We start from the raw sequence: 13,632 nt of genomic DNA, 5'->3' as shown, positions 1-13,632 counted from the left end.
GAGGCCGGTATTCCTAATATTAGAGAGCGGACACTATCTACTGACTGTCTCCGTGTTCTGTGTACAGGTGGCCGGTATTCCTATTATTAGAGAGCGGACACTATCTACTGACTGTCTCCGTGTTCTGTGTACAGGAGGCCGGTATTCCTATTATTAGAGAGCGGACACTATCTACTGACTGTCTCCGTGTTCTGTGTACAGGGGGCCGGTATTCCTATTATTAGAGAGCGGACACTATCTACTGACTGTCTCCGTGTTCTGTGTACAGGGGGCCGGTATTCCTATTATTAGAGAGTGGACACTATCTACTGACTGTCTCCGTGTTCTGTGTACAGGGGCCGGTATTCCTATTATTAGAGAGCGGACACTATCTACTGACTGTCTCCGTGTTCTGTGTACAGGGGGCCGGTATTCCTATTATTAGAGAGCGGACACTATCTACTGACTGTCTCCGTGTTCTGTGTACAGGGGGCCGGTATTCCTATTATTAGAGAGTGGACACTATCTACTGACTGTCTCCGTGTTCTGTGTACAGGGGCCGGTATTCCTATTATTAGAGAGCGGACACTATCTACTGACTGTCTCCGTGTTCTGTGTACAGGGGGCCGGTATTCCTAATATTAGAGAGCGGACACTATCTACTGACTGTCTCCGTGTTCTGTGTACAGGGGCCGGTATTCCTATTATTAGAGAGCGGACACTATCTACTGACTGTCTCCGTGTTCTGTGTACAGGAGGCCGGTATTCCTATTATTAGAGAGCGGACACTATCTACTGACTGTCTCCGTGTTCTGTGTACAGGAGGCCGGTATTCCTAATATTAGAGAGCGGACACTATCTACTGACTGTCTCCGTGTTCTGTGTACAGGGGGCCGGTATTCCTATTATTAGAGAGCGGACACTATCTACTGACTGTCTCCGTGTTCTGTGTACAGGGGGCCGGTATTCCTATTATTAGAGAGCGGACACTATCTACTGACTGTCTCCGTGTTCTGTGTACAGGGGGCCGGTATTCCTATTATTAGAGAGCGGACACTATCTACTGACTGTCTCCGTGTTCTGTGTACAGGGGGCCGGTATTCCTATTATTAGAGAGCGGACTGTCTCCGTGTTCTGTGTACAGGAGGCCGGTATTCCTATTATTAGAGAGCGGACACTATCTACTGACTGTCTCCGTGTTCTGTGTACAGGGGGCCGGTATTCCTATTATTAGAGAGCGGACACTATCTACTGACTGTCTCCGTGTTCTGTGTACAGGAGGCCGGTATTCCTATTATTAGAGAGCGGACTGTCTCCGTGTTCTGTGTACAGGAGGCCGGTATTCCTATTATTAGAGAGCGGACTGTCTCCGTGTTCTGTGTACAGGAGGCCGGTATTCCTATTATTAGAGAGCGGACTGTCTCCGTGTTCTGTGTACAGGGGGCCGGTATTCCTAGGCACTACCTGTACAATGACTTGTTGCCTATTGTGGCATCTGGGGGCCAGACTTGTATAAGTCTAATTACATTTTTTATTTTAATTAGTCAAACGCATATATTGTCTGAGTATTGGCGATTTGCATAACAGATGCCAATGAAATATTCGGCGCTGCCTCATTACAAGCCATTATGCCGGTAATCTTCACTGGGTTAGCAGCTTTGAAAACCTGAGAAAAAAAACCAACAAAGTGGGAGCCCTGTCTGTGCCCGCCATTCACACGCTGACATTAATGTCCGCTTTATAATAAAGTAGGTCGGGACAGATCTCTTTAAGTCAGGACAACAATAAATCCCAGCCCCACATATAGGGGAAGAAAGGGCTCCTTGTGCTGAATGTAAACTTCTGGCAAGCCTCCCTCAGTGTGCGGGTTCCCAGACATTAAATAGACGCTCTGTTCACTTAGCATGAAGTCCCACAAGGAGCCGCGACCTCCAGGGATTCTTGGCTCTCCTGAACTCTCATTAGGCCTGCATATTAATGACGGGAGGATTGAAAGGGTTTCCCATACAATGCAGCAAAGGCCAAGGCAGGGGCTCCGATATCTCCAGCAACGTCTGCCTGGTGTCTGCTCACCAGCAATGGTGTGGATATCACTGCACTCCGAGCACGCAGACAGCTGGGAGGGCATTTCTATAGACGGTGCCCTCAATTATGGCATCTATTCACAATCATGGGAGTGGGGCTTCCACAGTAATGCTGCACAGCGGGCGGACAAAGGGGGCGGCCATTGTCTTCTACATGACCCCAAAATGATATGTTGCTGTGCTGCCAACCTGGCAACTCCTCGATCTATATCTATCTATCTATCTATCTATCTATCTATCTATCCGTTATCCATCTATCTATTATCTATCTATCCATATATCTATCTATTATCTATCTATCCATCTATCTATCTATCTAATTATTTATCTATTATCTATATATCTATCTCTGTATCTATCTATCTATCTATCTATCTATCCGTTATCCATCTATCTATTATCTATCTATCCGTTATCCATCTATCTATTATCTATCTATCCATCTATCTATCTATCTATCTAATTATTTATCTATTATCTATATATCTATCTATCTATCTAATTATTTATCTATTATCTATATATCTATCTCTCTATCTAATTATTTATCTATTATCTATATATCTATCTCTGTATCTATCTATCTAATTATTTATCTATTATCTATCTATCTATCTATCTATCTAATTATTTATCTATTATCTATATATCTATCTCTCTATCTAATTATTTATCTATTATCTATATATCTATCTCTGTATCTATCTATCTAATTATTTATCTATTATCTACCGTATATATCTATCTATCTATCTATCTATCTAATTATTTATCTATTATCTATATATCTATCTATCTATCTAATTATGTATCTATTATCTATCTATCTATCCAATATCTATCTATCTATCTATCTATCTATCTATTATCTATCTGTTATCTATCTATTTATCTATCTACTATCTATCAATCATCTATCTATCAACTATTTATTATCTATCTCTTATTATCTATATATCTATCAATTATCTATCTATCTATCTATCTATCTATTATCTATCTATCTATCTATCTATTATCTATCTATTATCTATCTCAAATGAAGAAACGTGAGCAGCACAGCATATAGTATTGTAGCGGGTGCCAGTGGTTATGGAAGCGATTCAACCTCCAAATAATATAAAAGAAAAAATTCCACAGCACTTCCCAGCTCTATCTATCTATCTATGTCTGTATTTCTGCCTGACTTTATCTATTTTTCTTTCTTTCTATCTACTTTTTATTATCTATCTGTCAATCATTATCTATCTCTGACTTTCTGCCTCTCTTTATCTGTCTATCCATCTACCATCTATCTACCTGTCTGTCTGTATCTATCTATTATATATCTATCAATTTACATCTATCTATTATATATCTAGCAATTTACATCTATCTATTATCTATTTATCTACCTACATATTGTCCATCTGTATTCTTTCTTTCTTTTTTTTTCTCTTTCATTCTTCTTTTTCTTTCTTTCCTAAAATGTATTGAGATCTCTTTCACCAATGTCTTTCTCATCTCCTCACCTAAGATGCAGCTGTGTGTTCCTGTCGGTGTTGACCTCTGTACCATTTTGTGTTTTGTGGAGAGGACAGAGCTTTAGGGAACCTAAAAGGGAGAACTACGGGAATATTCCGGGCACTGTACGCCTTGCAGCTCTCTCTCTCTAATACCAGTCCCATATGTTCATTATCTGTCATCATCACAAGTCACATTTTCCTGCAATTTCAAACCATTAGATCCTGAGGTGTTAAACAACGTGGAGTCCTCTCTGGAATCCGTTACTCTTTGCTATCAGAAAAGTCACATTGATCATACTTGGTATTCCCATTAGGCGTCACATGCATGAATGACAGGGTTCTCCACTTACTTGTCACATTTGGATTGGCATATGATATAAGGTATTTTGGGATTGCAGCCCTTGTCACTAAGGGGATAAAGAAGCAATTTGGATTCCTGCTCTCATCAGACTTACCAGAGGATTGACCTCGATTAGTGGCGTCATGATCACTGTCTCCTTGCTCACTGTCTCCATGCCCACTATCCTTAGAGCTTACTATGTCTGCTTCCTGGAAGGCAGAGCTGCAAATACAAACAGCACAGTATTGAGGAGAAATAGAAAATCAAATATTCTTCTGCCATCCTATGGACACAGTGGGAGCTGCAATACATAGCTGTATAACTCCAGTATGTGCTCCCCTCAGCAGTATTACACACAGAAGGGCAGGTGTTGGCACAGTAATGCCAAGAATAATACATTTCACATGGCATCCTTCCTGTGATACATAGGAACTACCTTCTAGAACATAAAAGACACAAATCTCCATGAACCAGCCCTTCTAGAACATAGAAGACACATATCTCCATGAACCAGCCCTTCTAGAACATAGAAGACACATATCTCCATGAACCAGCCCTTCTACAAGAACATAGAAGACACATATGTCCATGAACCAGCCCTTCTAGAACATAGAAGACACATATATCTCCATTAACCAGCCCTTCTAGAACACAGAAGACACATATCTCCATGAACCAGCCCTTCTAGAACATAGAAGACACATATCTCCATTAACCAGCCCTTCTAGAACATAGAAGACACATATCTCCACGAACCAGCCCTTCTACTAGAACATAGAAGACACATATGTCCATGAACCAGCCCTTCTAGAACATAGAAGACACATATCTCCATGAACCAGCCCTTCTACAAGAACATAGAAGACACATATGTCCATGAACCAGCCCTTCTAGAACATAGAAGACACATATCTCCATGAACCAGCCCTTCTAGAACATAGAAGACACATATCTCCATGAACCAGCCCTTCTAGAACATAGAAGACACATATCTCCATGTACCAGCCCTTCTACAAGAACATAGAAGACACATATCTCCATGAACCAGCCCTTCTACAAGAACATAGAAGAAAACATATCTCCATGAACCAGCCCTTCTAGAACATAGAAGACACATATCTCCATGAACCAGCCCTTCTACAAGAACATAGAAGACACATATCTCCATGAACCAGCCCTTCTACAATAAAAGTTTCCTTTCTAGGACTGAAGTTAAAGAGGAAGAAATAAAGGAGATGTCCAAGCGCAGATCATACCTGTTTACCCGTCGTGGTCTGTCAACTAGATAACTGAGTTCAGTGCGTTGGTGTTTATTCTAAAAAAGAAATGAAAGACAATTGGACTCTAAATGTCACTGCAAGGAACATGAAAGAGCGGAGAGCTACCAGGCTGATAGATGAAATGTGCATGCAGAGCTGCCCGGGAACACATCAAATATTGAGAGTACATGAGAACATATCCTGACATAAAAGGGCACCCTCTCTACCACAAGACGTGACAGCCTTTCTTGGAGGACATTCTGTACAAGGATCCACATGTTTGTTATGCATGAAGGGTTGCCAAATGCTAAATGGATGTGTTCTTTGCTCATTGTATCCAGGCAGCCCCCCCGATTTAACACATGCATTAAAGTGATAGAGCTTATGTATGGAGCATTTCATTGGGCACGCTCATTTTCCGTGATCTACTAATGTAGGACATCTCACTGGGATTTCATCAGGGTCATCTCAAACAAGTGGAGCTCATACCAGCTAAACAGGCCGACATTTTATTTGGCGAAAAGCGCTCTATGCAGGAGAATCTCTCCAGTCTGGCCTCATTCACATTCAGGCAGTGTGGGCTACAGGCTGCAACAGTTTTCTAAGGGAATTCTAATACCTAAATGGAAGAATGGGATTCAGCCTGCCACCTCCAATGTTCCATATATGGTTACCAAGTGTATTATAAAAATGAGGAAGATAATATTGGAAATTAAAATCCATTACTATGGATTGGCACTGCGGGATTTCTAGCATAAATCAATACAGGAAAGTACATGATGGGCAGGGGATGGAACAACTGGGTTCTTTAGAAATAGGCGGAAAGCAGATGATGCAGAAGGACATGGAGATAGAGAAGATTTCATGTGGCTAAATGTGCGTGGAAGGGGATTTGCAGATAACAAGGGATCAGCAACATCTGGTTACAAGGGAAAAGTTCTTCATGATGTTAGCCTATTTAGCTGGAAAGGAATGAGTGCAGCAGAACTGGACGTGACATCAATAGACAAGTGGGTGCCTTACCTCACTGGACAAGATGCTGCCATTGGAGATGATATCAGGCTGCTGGTCAGCATAGCCTGTCACTATAGCCCCACAAGGGTTGTGCTCTGCATCTGTGCTCCTGGAAGGGCTGCAAGGCTTGAGGAACATTAGGTCCGTTTTAGCAGACTCCGGGGTCAGGCAGACCTGATAGCAGTAATTCTGGTTATGATGGTGAGACCCAAAGCTACCAGACTCCTCCACTGGCACCTGGGTAGCAGTGGGCACATTAGAGCTTTGTACCAACATGATGTCTGACTTGCTGAGCTTTTTCTTGCGAGCTCTGGCTTGTCTGCTACAACAAGAGCAGCAGCACACACAGCAGTCACTGGCCAGGCAGCTGTAGATGTTGAGTTTCTTCTCCTTCTGGCACCTGATGGCTAGCACTATCATAGCTAGCAGGAAGATGAAGGAGACAGAGCCCAGGGCAATGATGAGGATGAGGGTGAGGTCTAAGGCTGTGTCATTGGATCTACTGGAGCGGTGGTTCTCATTCAGTTTCTCTACAGTGCTGTCCACAATCTCCACCTGAATGAGTGCAGTAGAAGACAGGGGTGGCTGTCCATGGTCCCGAACCTCCACCACTAACTCGAATGGTCTGTGGGGGTCTCTCTTACTCGTGATTTTCCTTGCTGTCCTTAGCTCTCCTGTCCTCCAGTCCATGCGGAACAAACTCATGTCGTTGCCTCTGAGAATGCTGTAGGTCAGGCGGGCGTTCTCGCCTTCATCCAGGTCCACAGCCACCACCCGGGTGAACAGGTAGCCCGGCTCTGCAGTCCTGGGCAGCAGCTCCTTGGCCGTCCCGTTCCTGCCGTGGGGGGAGATGATGGAAGGCGCGTTGTCGTTCTGGTCCACGATCACGATGTTGACCGTGGCGTTGCTGGTCAGAGGTGGGCTGCCACCATCTCGAGCCTCCACCATGAAGCTGAAGTCCTTGAGCTGCTCGTAGTCAAAGGTGCGCAGGGCGTAGAGGTAGCCGTTCTCGGAGTTGATGGACACGTAGGTGAAGACGGACATGCCCTGGATGTCACACTCCAGGATGTTGTAGGACACCTGAGCGTTCTCCTCGTCGTCTCTGTCGGTGGCACTCACGGCGGAGATGTACGCCCCCGGCACGTTGTTCTCCGTCACATACACGTTGTACACCGCCTGGGAGAACCTGGGCGCGTTGTCGTTGACATCGGCCACCTGCACCTGGATGGACCTGGTGGAGCTGAGGGGAGGGCTGCCCCGGTCCCTGGCCAGCACCGTCACCGTGTAGGAAGGCACAAGCTCCCGGTCCAGGGTGCCGTCGGTCACGATGGTGTAGTAGTTCTTGTAGGACAACTTGAGCCTGAAGGGCACTTCCCCAAGGATCTCGCAGTGGATCTGCCCGTTCTCCTCCGAGTCCTTGTCGGTGACGCTGAAGAGTGCCACCACCGTGCCCGGGGGGGCGCCCTCGCTCACCGACTCCTTGACGGTGCTGAAGCTGATCTCTGGCGCGTTGTCGTTGAGGTCCAGCACCTTGACCATCACCTTGCAATGGGCCGGCACCGCGTTCGGCCCCAGGTCCTTGGCTTGGACGTAGACCTGGTACATGTTGCTGTCCTCATAGTCCAGCTCCCCGGCGATCTCCATGCGACCAGTCCTGGAGTCCACGCTGAAGACCTCTCGGACCCGGGGCGAGTTGTGGCTGCTGAAGGAGTACACCACCTCCCCGTTTTGACCTTCATCCTGGTCGGTGGCATTGAGCTGTAGGACCAGGGTGCCAGGGGGCGAGTTCTCGGGCATGGACACGGTGTACACCGGCTGATCGAAGACAGGCACGTTGTCGTTGGAGTCCAGCACTTTGATGGTGAGGAGGGCAGTGCCCGTCCTCTGGGGGATGCCCCCGTCCATGGCAGTTAGCACGTACCTGTGCAGGGCTTGTTGCTCTCGATCCAGCTGCTTCTTCAGCACCAGCTCGGCAAACTTGTTGCCATCTCCCTGGGTTTGCACGTCCAGGGTGAAGAAGCTGTTGGTGGTCATCTCGTAGGTGCGGAGGGAGTTGTTGCCCACGTCTGGGTCGTAGGCGCTCTCCAGCGGGAAGCGGGTGCCCAGGGTGGCGCTCTCCGAGATCTCCACCTGGATGTCAGACTCCGGGAAGGTCGGGGGGTTGTCATTGATGTCCAGCACCTCAATCTCCACCCGGAAGAATTCTAAGGGGTTCTCCAAGAAGACCTCCAGGTGGAGCAGGCAGGAGGGGTTCTGCTTGCAGATCAGCTCCCTGTCGATCTTCTCCTTGACATACAGGATTCCATTCTCCAGGTTCAGCTCCAGGTAAGGGCTCCTGGAGTTGGGGGCCGACTGAAACCTGCGACTGGAGAGTTTTGTAATGTCCAAGCCCAAATCCTCAGCGATATTCCCCACGAAAGTACCATGGTCCCTCTCCTCCTGCACCTTGTAGGCTAGCTGGGAAAGCACACCATCCACCACGCACGCCAGTAGAAATAAAACAATCATCTCCAACAAGACAAGAAGAGAGCAAAGGTACAAAAATAGAAAAGAAAAAGAGGAGAAAAGTGCACTTGTGTTATTCCTTGCACCCAGGCGATCCCCTCATCAGTCCAATAATCCCCTCTACTCCTCTGTGGATAAATCCCAAGCAGTCCCAGGTCAGGGATGGAGGCTAGTCATTCCCAGCTGCTACACCCATCAGGACTGCACACAGCACTGTCACTTCATCTCCTGTACACATCCCATAGTGATGCTCCACAGTGCTGGGACTTCCCGGGCTGCTCTGCTGCCACTGTCTGAGCTCCCGGCTCCCAGCCTAGGTGTTTTTGCGCAGCGCCCTCCTCCTGCCAACCAATAGGAGCCCAGGAAAGGCAGGGAGGGGCGGGGCCTGACAGGGACGTCAATCTATTAGCACAGGGGCGTCATGTGGAGGCGGGAGTGTGTGAGGGGAGCAGGGGCTGCGCGCTTCTCCGTCGTCTCCTCACAGCCTTGGCTGAGCCTTCAGGGCTGCTATGTATATATCTGCGCATACTGTATATATAGATTCAGTGTGCTCTCATTTGTTAGGACGGGCGCCCTCTGTTTATTATGTGAAGTGAAGGTGAGGGGGAGGAGGGGGCTCGGCAGGCAGGTTTCTGTGACCTCAGAGCTTCGTGAGGAGATGGAGCCGCTGGTCAGTGTCCTCCCTGTCTGGGTGAGGAGATGGGCAGAGCTGGCACTCAGCAGCCTGGTAATGAACACTTCTGTAGCCTGCGGGTAGAAGTCGCCGCCTTCCTCGGACTGTGTGATAAAGGATAGAATGAAGCGCCCACCAACAAAATGCCCCTCGTCCGTGAGGTGGCCCCTTTCCGCCTCAAAACATGGCAGAGCTATGTGTACACGTGCCACCAAATAACGCGTCGCCCTTTCACGAAGAAGGCGCTTCCGACGTGTACGCCGTGCAGCACATTTATTAACGAATTGGCGGCACGATGGAAAAACCACCAAATAAATGTCTGTCCTAACATCAGAAAATAGGCGCAGGCCCATGTGCTGCGCTTACGCAAACCACACGGATGGAAGCGCGGGCACGCGGGAAATTGTTTGTGCTTTTTGCCATAAGGCGAAATAGTCGGCGGGGAAGGTCCGCAAGGTACAGATGTAGCAGAGCTAACAGTCATAGTCATAGCGCGCTAGCTAGATGTGATAAGGAGATCCGCAAGGTACAGATGTAGCAGAGCTAACAGTCAAAGTCATAGCGCGCTAGCTAGATGTGATAAGGAGATCTGCAAGGTACAGATGTAGCAGAGCTAACAGTCATAGCGCGCTAGATAGATGTGATAAGGAGATCTGCAAGGTACAGATGTAGCAGAGATAACAGTCACAGTCATAGCGCTCTAGCTAGATGTGATAAGGAGATCCGCAAGGTACAGATGTAGCAGAGCTAACAGTCATAGCGCGCTAGCTAGATGTGATAAGGAGATCCGCAAGGTACAGATGTAGCAGAGCTAACAGTCATAGCTCGCTAGCTAGATGTGATAAGGAGATCCGCAAGGTACAGATGTAGCAGAGCTAACAGTCATAGCGCGCTAGCTAGATGTGATAAGGACGAGGATTTCTCTACAGCACACGTCCTGTGTGAATGTACACTAATATGTATATGTCCCGTGGCAGCCACTTACAAGCCACACTCCGCCGTAGCCTATGCCACGCCATTTTTAATGAAATCTGTGAAATGGTTATGAAATCTGCAGCATATGAACTGCGGCATAGATTCCCACTGAGAAACAGCAGGTGTGGACAATCCGCTGTGTGAACATACCCTTATGGCATGTCATACTCATGTCTCCTATATGGAAGTATGGGGAACCTCCTGTACATTTATAGCTGAAGGAAGTGCTGCACGTAAAGCGATGTCCTGCGGTAGAAAGGGTTAATTGTGTATGAACCGCTCAATGTTACAGTCTGGCCGGGGATCTTCCCAGTACAGACACCATGGTGATATTACGCACAACACATTACAAGGTGCCACACCGGCACTTGTTGATGCCAGCAGTCTCCTGGGCACTCCAGAAATAAGGACGATTACCTTGTGGGACTGCAGCGCACACTGAATAACAAGAGGGAAACCCCAGGTACTACCACAGGGGACGCCGTCCGTGCCAACATCAGCTGCTGCGGGTAACTCCACTTACCTGGAGCCTGTGTTTCATCATGGAGGAGACTCCAACTATCTATATATCCACTCACCTGCTATCTATCTATCTATCTATCTATCTATCTATCTATCTATCTATCTATCTATCTATCCACTCACCTGCTATCTATCTATCTATCTATCTATCTATCCACTCACCTACTATCTATCTATCTATCTATCTATCTATCTATCCACTCACCTGCTATCTATCTATCTATCTATCTATCCACTCACCTGCTATCTATCTATCTATCTATCTATCCACTCACCTACTATCTATCTATCTATCCACTCACCTGCTATCTATCTATCTATCTATCTATCTATCTATCTATCCACTCACCTACTATCTGTTTATCTATCTATCCACTCACCTGCTATCTATCTATCTATCTATCTATCTATCTATCTATCTATCTATCTATCTATCTATCTATCTATCCACTCACCTGCTATCTATCTATCTATCTATCTATCTATCCACTCACCTGCTATCTATCTATCTATCTATCTATCCACTCACCTACTATCTGTTTATCTATCTATCTATCCACTCACCTACTATCTGTTTATCTATCTATCCACTCACCTACTATCTGTTTATCTATCTCCATCTATCTATCTATTATCTAATTCAAAGCGGCTGCGCAGTACTGCAAATAGTAGAAAAAGGTACCAGCGGCGGTGATCCTCTCGGAAATTCCACGGCACTTCCCAGAAATAGATCCGTGATTATTTCATAAGATGCAACGTTTCGGTTCTCCCTCTGGAACCTTTCTCAAACGTTGCATCTGGTGAAATAAACACGTACAGTTGCAAGAAAAAGTATGTGAACCCTTTGGAATGATATGGATTTCTGCACAAATTGGTCATAAAATGTGATCTGATCTTCATCTAAGTCACAACAGTAGACAATCACAGTCTGCTTAAAGGGGTTCTGCAGTTTGTTTAAACCGATGATCTATCCTCTGGATACATCATCAGCATCTGATCGGCGGGGGTCCTATACCCGGGACCCCTGCTGATCAGCTGTTTGAGAAGGTAGTGGCGCTCCAGCAGTGCCGCGGCCTTCTCACTGTTTACCGTTGGCCCAGTGACGTCACAACTAGGTATCAATTGGCCTGGATGGGGCTAAGCCCTGTTCACTTGAATGGAGCTTAGCCCCGCCCAGGCCAGTTGATACTAGTCGTGACGTCACTGGGCTTGCGGTAAACAGTGAGAAGGTTGCGGCGCTGCTGGAGCGCCACTGCCTTCTCAAACAGCTGATCGGCAGGGGTCCCGGGTGTAGGACCCCCGCCGATCAGATGCTGATGATCTATCCAAAGGATAGATCATCAGTTAAAACAAACTGCAGAACCCCTTTAAACTAATAACACACAAAGAATTCAATGTTACCATGTTTTTATTGAACGCACCATGTAAGCATTCACAGTGCAGGTGGAAAAAGTATGTGAACCCCTAGACTAATTACATCTCCAAGAGCTAATTGGAGTGAGGTGTCAGCCAACTGGAGTCCAATCAATGAGATGAGATTGGAGGTGTTGGTTACAGCTGCCCTGCCCTAAAAACACACACTAGTTCTGGGTTTACTTTTCACAAGAAGCATTGCCTGATGTGAATGATGCCTCGCACAAAAGAGCTCTCAGAAGACCTACGATTAAGAATTGTTGACTTGCATAAAGCTGGAAAGGGTTATAAAAGTATCTCCAAAAGCCTTGCTGTTCATCAGTCCACGGTAAGACAAATTTTCTTGCAACTGTATCTATTTTTGGGAAGTGCCGTAGAATTTCCTTTTTTTATCTATCTATTTATTCATATCTATCTTTATCTACCTATCTATTGGTCTGAATCTATGATCTGTCTATCTCTCTGTTATCTATCTCTCTATTATCTATCATCTATTGGTCTGAATCTATGATCTGTCTCTCTATTATCTATCTCTCTAAATGAAGATGAGGCCGCTCTCCAGTTGATGGTGAACTGGGTGCTGGAGAGTGAACTGGATCTGACACCTTTTTCACCGTCCGGAGTGCTGCCTGATCTTTCCTGATATCACAGTGGCCCCCTGCCCAGGGTCTCTGAGGGATCCACATTGTGCTGCAGTTTTATCTATCCGCCTGTCTCTGTCAGTCTATTCATATCTATCTACCTGTCTGTCTATCGTAGAAAAAAGTGAGGCCTTTATTTAGCCCATTCCATATGGCAAGGACCTGTCTAATGTCCTCACTGTTCTGGATGTTTGGACTGCTGCTATTTTGCTACTTTATATATGAAGGATTGATGTAATCTCTCGCCATCATCATCTCTCCTTTTTCTCCACCTATCAATCTATCTATACGTTTATCTATCTATCTATCACATAGCGATAGACACTGCTTGAGAAAAGTCCCAGTAAGGGTCCATTCACACGTCCACAAAATGGGTCCGCATCTGTTCCGCAATTTTGCGGAACAGGTGCGGACCCATTCTTTTTCAATGGGGCCAGAATGTGCTGTCTGCATCTGCATTTGCGGATCCGCACTTCCGTTCCGCAAAAAAAAGAACATGTCCTATTTTTGTCCGCATTTGCGAACAAGAAAAGGCTTTTTCTATGAGAGTGTCGGCGATGTGCGGTCCACAAAATTCTGAACGCACATTGCTCCGCAAAACACATACGGATGTGTGAATGGATCCTTAGAGGACTGAAACATCGCTGTCGGGTGATTAAAGAACACTTCATTCAATCTACTTTTTGGGAGTGCCGTGGAGTTTGTCCTTTCCCCTTTTGGAT

The 13,632-nt window shown here is 46.2% G+C and overlaps 1 protein-coding gene across 1 annotated transcript in view; it reads right to left on the bottom strand.

Annotated features, from left to right (window-relative positions):
* Positions 1 to 8,963, bottom strand: part of PCDH10 (protocadherin 10) — a 66,050-nt gene extending 57,087 nt beyond the window's left edge. The window contains exons 1-3 of the mRNA XM_040418448.1: positions 6,191 to 8,963; positions 5,165 to 5,223; positions 4,024 to 4,130 (exon numbers count right to left, since the gene is read on the bottom strand). Of these exons, the coding sequence (XP_040274382.1) occupies positions 4,024 to 4,130; positions 5,165 to 5,223; positions 6,191 to 8,689 (2,665 nt within the window). The 5' untranslated portion in view covers positions 8,690 to 8,963. The remainder of the gene's footprint in view (positions 1 to 4,023; positions 4,131 to 5,164; positions 5,224 to 6,190) is intronic.
* Between the last annotated feature and the right edge of the window lie 4,669 nt (positions 8,964 to 13,632).

Source organism: Bufo bufo, chromosome 2, assembly GCF_905171765.1.
Source record: "Bufo bufo chromosome 2, aBufBuf1.1, whole genome shotgun sequence".
Lineage (NCBI taxonomy): Eukaryota > Metazoa > Chordata > Amphibia > Anura > Bufonidae > Bufo > Bufo bufo.
Note: the sequence above shows the minus strand (reverse complement) of the source record. Positions and strands in the feature narration are given on the sequence as shown.